At 39.8% G+C, this 7500-nt stretch overlaps 1 protein-coding gene across 8 annotated transcripts in view; it reads left to right on the forward strand.

Moving 5' to 3' along the window:
* Positions 1–7500, forward strand: part of LOC137978477 (MAM and LDL-receptor class A domain-containing protein 2-like) — a 359940-nt gene that overhangs the window by 127518 nt on the left and 224922 nt on the right. For 5 of the 8 annotated variants that reach the window (XM_068825421.1, XM_068825418.1, XM_068825423.1 and 2 more), the window contains 5 exons: positions 1604–1660; positions 2071–2189; positions 4964–5055; positions 5957–6424; positions 6555–6656. The exons of 2 other annotated variants lie outside the window; for them this stretch is intronic. In XM_068825421.1, the coding sequence (XP_068681522.1) occupies positions 1604–1660; positions 2071–2189; positions 4964–5055; positions 5957–6424; positions 6555–6656 (838 nt within the window). The remainder of the gene's footprint in view (positions 1–1603; positions 1661–2070; positions 2190–4963; positions 5056–5956; positions 6425–6554; positions 6657–7500) is intronic. One more of the 8 variants, XM_068825419.1, reaches the window with a different exon arrangement.

The following is a 7500-nucleotide window of genomic DNA, read 5'->3' on the forward strand; positions in this document are numbered from 1 at the left end:
GCGTACGGCAGGCAGACTCCATGTTAGTAAACCATGTTTCGGTTATAGCAACTAGATCAGGTTTATACTCACATACAAAATCAATAAATTCACCAGCTTTGTAGCTTTGTTGTTTAGGGACTGTGCATTAATGACACAGAAGTTCAGATCGATATTACTAAGCAGTGCAGAGGTACCATGACAACGATTTAGAGATAACAAGTTCCGATCGTTTTTGCACATGATGCCGTTTCTTGGACAATGACACCACGGGTATTCTGAACACTGCGTTTGTACTAGAAGTAGTAGTGACGAGAGGCTTGTTCCCAAACAAAAAAGGAGTGTAGTATTGTTTAGTCGACAGAAGTTTATTGACGTTGATGAGATTGAATGGATTCCTTGTTCTGGTGGACTGTGAAGCGCGACGTGTCGAAGAACAATGAGTACGAATCGCCAAGTTGCTTTGATTTTGTGTGGGACCAGGTTTTAACTTGAAAACCAGATCACCTTCAAGCATACAATGGAACATTGCAAGCGAATTTGAATAATATACTCAAGAGCGTTTACCACTCTTGATCTTGACGTTGAGTACAGGTGAACAACATTTCATGTCATTGATAGCAGAACGTGGAAAATGACTGGAAGTGACAACAGTAACAATGGATCTGTCGAGGAGTGGAATGAGTAACAAGTACTTATCTGGCTGTCCATAAAATGGACTTTCGTGAGGAAACGTCGCGATTTGAAGTTTTTATGGATTCCTCGATCAGTTGAATTGGCAGTTACAACTGTCTCAAATAACGCGATGTCACGCGCTCTCGCATCGTCAGGGTTGTCTGCCTGTGGTACAGCTGAACGAAACAGTGTCGAGGCGAACGGTTGCGAACACAATTTGCGAAAGAAAGAGCCAGCAAAGACTTCCTCGTCGCTGTCCATATGAAGAACGCATGAACAGATTGATGGTGCCGAGAGAAAAAAATGGTTAACCTGCATCAAAACAACTAAAGAAACGAAAACAAAGTTAAGTCCCTTGAATTCAAAGTATATTGTTTCTCAAAAAACCCGTGAAAATCACGCCGTTATGCCAGGAATTTTTTCAAAAATCTATTTTTCAAAACCCTTCGAAAATCACACAATTATGTCAGCTCCATAGACCTAATCGGCTAACTCAATGTTGTACCCAATTCAAATCCCCCGGGATTAAGATTCTTTGTGTATTGTATTTGCATGATAATGAAGCAATGAACAAAACGTTTTATTCCCAAAGGGTTTGAATTGGGTACAACATTGAGCTAGCCGATTAGGTCTATTGTCTTCGTTATGATCCCACAAAAGTATGAGCCTCCAAATTAGCCAGTACTTGTTCCCTTGAACAAAAGATCTTAATTATTTAATCATAGTACATGGGTGGTACAACAGCGGCAGAAAATTCAGTTTATTAATTTTTTACATTATTAAGACAGATAAGTGTGTTATACATTTTATAAAAATAAGTCTGGAATAAAATCATGAAAAACCATGAAATAAGTCAGATACATACCTCGAAAGTCGGTATGAATCCATAAACATATCTCGGGCCCACGGATTATTTATCTCTTACTTGTTATGAATGATTTCACCACAGGGAACACCATACTGCGTCGTTACGCGACTCAAGGACCAACAACGACACGAAGGCCAAGTGAGTAAAAGTCGTACTCGGTTTTGAAACACTTAGTAATTAAACAAAAATTGTAGTAGTATTTGTAGTAGTATTGTAGTAACTTGTATTGGATAGACAACAGATGCCAAGGTAAGAAAAATTCAACACCAACAGCAACTTAAACTATTTGTGTCTTAAAATCAAGATTAAAGTTACTTGATTTCTGTCACTTAAATTGAAGTCATGTTCTTGTTGTTACGGGTTGCTATGCGAAGCATTTGGATCCTCAACTTCTTTAAACATTTAATATTACAATTGCCTCAGCAGATGACTTGAGTCATTTGAAGTTATAGCGAGCTTATTAAGTAATTACTGGAAATTACTTCATAATATCAATTAGAAATAGTTTTTGTAGCGCTGATACAGTGAGTCTTCCTTTGTTTCTGAAGGACGCGATAAAGGCGAGGCACCACCTCCACCAACACCTGCTCCGGAGCCAAAGCAACCATCAGAAGAGGAAAGAATAGAGTCTGTCAACATTGACATTCAGGGACTCAACACATCTGAGGTAAGATCGCCAAATAAACAATGGCTCTGCACACACGTTTTTTACTTGTGTGCATTTCTTTCCCTTTCAACTTCGAATCTGCGACGTGAGCACTAAAGCATTAAACGAGAAATTTTAATATTATTTCGTCATTCGTCGTTATCGGAATAATGGATACCTTTCTGCAAGTTGTTGCAAATTTGGTCAGAAATAACCTTTGAGGTTACGATGGTTCCCTCCGCCAAGCTCCGGTCGCAACTCTCTTATACGTATTGAAAATAAACCAGTATATTTTAAGTTGTGGGCTACGAATGGAATCCAAACTATCAGCGATTCAATGATCAACGACGGAACTTTTTTTCCTTCTCGGAATTCAAAGAAAGTTTCAAAATTAAGCCAACGTTTTTATCTTTTATGGGTATCATTTCATCGGTAAAGCAATTGTGGAATAAGTTCAAACCAAACACCCTAAGAGAAGACTCTAACTACGATAACTTTCCTAACTACGATAACTTTCGTCCACTTTTCTTTAATAAATAAACCTACTAGAGTTGTCTACCAAAAAGTAGTAAAGAAGAGAAGAAGAGAAAGATACCCCTAAAGAGTCAAAAGAAATGGTCCATAGACTGCATGTGCGAACAAAATGAACGTGTGGACTGGAAGGCCGTATACCAACAGCCTTTTCGATGTACCAAATTCTCAAAATTTTTAGCATTCCAGTGTTTATTTTAAAGTATTCCACAGAAGGCTAGCCACATATGAAATGAAATGTTGATAGAACCCACTGGGAACTCGGAAAAATCCGAGCCCCATATGGGATTCGAATCCATGACCCTCCGTGATCTAGTTGGATGCTCTAAGTCGGATGCTCAAAGAGCTAAAGTATGCTCTCAGTCGTTGTTTGAATCTGTAGCTGCGTGATGCATCTCGAGTCAAAGACCCACATTTTACCCGTGCTCGCCAGTGAGTCTCCAGCAGCTCATCAGTGGTTAGGGCATCCGACTAGATCACGAAGGGTCGTCGCTTCGAATCCCATCTGGGACTCGAATTTTTCCGAGTTCCCAGTGGGTGCTATCAACATTTCATCTAATATGTGTAAAAAATTTAAGCTTATCGATAATGACCGACGCAGTTTCTGTCAAAAGGAAGAGGAAACACTAACACGCTTATTTTGGAGCTGCACAGTAACTTCTGTTTTCTGGAAAGAGGAAGAACCCACTTGGACTGAAGCCTCAGGTTTTTAAAACAAAACATCATTACTTTTTGCTTGTAGATGCGCGTTTCTATATTTGGACCAGCAGAACAAACGGCAAAAGCCCCGGGGCTGGCTTTCCCTGTTTTCTCTCACATTACAACCCCTCCATTTGTAAATAATTATAACTGTTTTCTTTCCTTGCTTGTGCGAAGTGGCCAAGAACGCATCATTGTCATTTCGTGAAGACGTTGGCAGTAAAAATATATTAATTGAATGTAATACGGTAGTGTTTTGTGTAACATGTAAGAATGTAAATAATAATACGTAAGTCATTGTTTAACTATATCACAAACTGCAGATAGTACTGTTTTGGCCTTCTAGGCCTATTAGTGCAGTGCTGATTACTAAGATGGAGGTTAAGCTTAAAATCCCACCCCAAATATCTCACACATGTGGTACATCTAAGCCATGCCAGAGTGCACAAAATAGCGAGCTAGTGAGCATGCTCAATTGCTAGCGGCAATGACTCATCCTAGTAGAGTGCTCAATTTGGACATGAAGGCAAAAGCTTTGTAATGCCAAAGAGGTATATCAGTTTCGACACCATTTTCCTCCATTTTTTTTCAAATATCAGTTTGGCTAGTTTGCAGTAGCTCGAATAAATAAGAAGGAGAAGGAAAGGGAGTAAGGGGGGGGGGGGGGGGGTAGTTTGAGCAACGTTATAATTCCAATTCCAATGATGTCGCGGCCATCGTAGATCGCAAGGTCAATCAAAGGAATTTTGGGGATGACGCTGACGTCATTGAAATTTGCTTACCAGAATAGGCGCATTAAGTTGGCTCCCTAGAGTATTCGCGAATACCATCACTACAGGGCACGAGTTACAAAAGGAAACCTAATCAATTTCTCATAAAGTTTTCGCTTTAGAGATTTACCAGTACGTATAATATATAGTAAGGCTTATTTTTTGGGTGTCAATTTTTGCATTATGATCGTAACCATGGCAACATCACATCTAATGACACGCAGATATATTTCTGTTTTTGGCCTAGATTCCTTAAAATTTACTCTTTCCTTCGGTGAATTTTTCTCACCGAACATGATATTGCCTGACATTTTGAAGGGATAAAAAGTCAAGGTCGTTCAAACGGTTTTGCCAATATTCTGTAATTTGTCATTTTTCTAAATATATTCGATTAGCTCTGACAAATTTTAAGAAATGTGAACATTTGATAGAAACTGTACGTGATTAAAACTGAGGCAGTTTGAAGAAAAAATTACCAAAGGGAACGCGAGAAAATTAGCAATTAATTTTACAGATTTGGTCACGCAGACGTCACAAATTACGCACCATACTAGTGCCCAGCCTCCGCGCGGCCCTAAAATTCTAGAGAGCTTCCTTAAAGGCCTACGTTCAACCGACAGGCTTCTCGACCTTTTGTGTTTTTTTTTTTTTAATGAAAATTCGCATTGCTTATTGCAGTGATCTGATTGGATAAATTTCAGCTTTGGAAGGATTTTTATATATGAAAATTCTTCACGGCTCGCAATGCCTGTCTGTCTAATGTGGGCCTTTAATGTATTTTTTCGCTTGTTATAGTGGAACAAACCAAAGGAGGACGCATTCAAACAATCCGTTGCAGAGGCAGCCACCATACACTGCACAAATGATAACAATTGTATATCAAGCAGGTAACGAACTCTGAGGAAACATGATTGCATTCACTGGAAAAACCAGACCGTCCTTTTGGTCGTCTATTTTTGGCTGGGTGGCTGATTGACTGACTGACTGACTGGCTGACTGACTGACTGACTGACTGGCTGACTGGCTAAGTATAAGGAAGGGTTACGTTTTTACAAACGTTGGTCGTGTAGCACTTATATTTCAACAGACTTAACTGATTAGAGCGTAATGTGAAGTGCTAGTTTTGTACCCCATATGAACTTTGTGAGCGTTAGCCCTACTCATGGAAATGGGCCCACACAAAGACAGAGAAAAACTCTGACGAGAGTGGGAATTGAACCCACGACCTTCGGGTTAGATCAACGCTGCTTTACCGACTAAACTACAAGGTCAGACGGGAGCAGGCCGTGGGAACTGAAGATTTCAATGTCAATGTCAAGATGTGGGTTCAATTCCCACCCTGGTCAAAGTTTTTCTCTGTCCTTGTGACTGGGTGGCTAGCTGACTGACTGACCGACTGACTGACTGACTGACTGACTTTATTATTTTTATTATTTTATTGGCACGAGCTCTTTCCTCATTTAATCTTACCCGTGAACACTTATTATTTTTGAGTCGCTTAACGAAGTCTGCAAACAAAACTTTCTGCCCTATTTTACTTTTCTGCACTCTGTTTGGGATTAATTGACAGGCTTTCGACCAATCAACGCGCTCAAATTTTCCTGTATATTATTAGGTATAAATAAACACTTGCAAATTTTTTTTTCGTTAGTCTGAAAAATTAACCGTACCCGCGTGATTATTAGTACCACATTACACGAGAAACCATGTGATTACCTATACTTATATATCCTGGACTGGTCAACAATAAAAGGCATACAGTAATCATGTTTCTTTGTCTTTGTAAAGCTCTAAACGCAAGCGCCGATCATTAAACAACCTCATATTCACCGAGGATCAAGTACATCTCTTGCCTGGTTACCCAAAACAGGTTTCTCAAGTTCCTCTTGTGGCCATCGCAGCATTTTACTTGCAGACTCTTCCCGGATCATCAAGCTCCGTGATAGACAAGAGTGTTTTGGTGGCAATTGTGAAGTCGTCTGTGGCGGAAATCTCCTCTGCTCTCAATGCAAACATCTCAAATGTACAAAAACTCTTTGACAGCACAACCACAACAGCACAAATATCAGAACTACCATCAGCAGCAACAACAACAGCACCAACATCGGCAACAATATCAGCAACAACATCACCAACAACAACTGTACCAGCAGAAGAGGAGGTCCCCAATACAATTCTTTATGCTATAATTGTTGGTGTTATTGGTGCTCTTGTGTTTGTCATTGTCGTCAGCTGGCTATGCAGAGGAAAAAAACGGTAAGCGGTCTGACAAGGGCCCTCGCTCGATATGTAGAAGACGTCGAGGTGTCTTTAAGTTTCCTAAAAAAGGAACCTGTTGTACTTTCTCTAAAAATAAACACTAAACAAGTTTTGTTTTTGTTAACAGTGAAAGGTCGCGTCGTGGTGAGGAAAAGAACGATGCGTTGGGCCTGGAAATGAGCCATGTAAAGCGTACTGGTGATATTGGATACTACAATGACACTTACGCGTAAGTAAACGCTTATGGCGTTATATCTCCGCCAAAATTCGACATCCAAGTTTCAAATTTGAGTCTTGATTTTCATATTCGACATCGAAGTTTTACATCCAACATTGAAGTTTTGAATTTGACATCCAAGTTCTGAATTTGACATCGAATTTTTGAATTTGACATTGAAGTGGAAAATTCTGTATTTCACATTCGACTTTCAAGTTTCAAATTCAACTTGCAAGTTTTGAATTGAACTTCACGCATGAATAACTTGACCTTCAATTTCGTATCCTTGGTAACAGCAACCACTGATGTACTTGACTGAGGGTTCGCAAGGCTCGGAAATGTGGGAATGCGGCTGAAATATTGAGAAGACTGGCAGAGGTGGTACAGGAGAGATTAACAGTACTTTTACTTTTATCCCTTCGAAATTGATTTAGTAGTTCTAGCTAAGACTAGATTATGCGGCTAGAAAATTAGTGAACATAGATAGAGGACTTCAGGGACTCGACGAAATTGTTCGAATCTGAGCCTCCTTCTTTCTTTCCATCTACTCACTCAGCTCCTAGGGTATTTTCTGCGAATCGGGCGACCATCAGGGTTTTTAAGTTCCCGTCATAGCTCTTAGACTATCCACGCGAACCTTCAAGAGAAGGATGGGAAAATACGGTCTCTAGTTCAAGGTCAGATCGTTCCAGCATAGTCAATTCTTTCAACGAAGGAGTCGGATCGTTTCACTTAGAAAAAGACAAGAAAACACTCTTATCCAACGGAAATGTAAAAAGGTTCCTGCTCAATGCATGTCTAGTTGAAAGAACGAGTTAACACAAAGCTCCATCGTCGCTGACTGTATTCGAACTTT

The sequence above is a fragment of the Montipora foliosa genome, chromosome 12, assembly GCF_036669935.1.
Source record: "Montipora foliosa isolate CH-2021 chromosome 12, ASM3666993v2, whole genome shotgun sequence".
Classification (NCBI taxonomy): Eukaryota; Metazoa; Cnidaria; class Anthozoa; order Scleractinia; family Acroporidae; genus Montipora; species Montipora foliosa.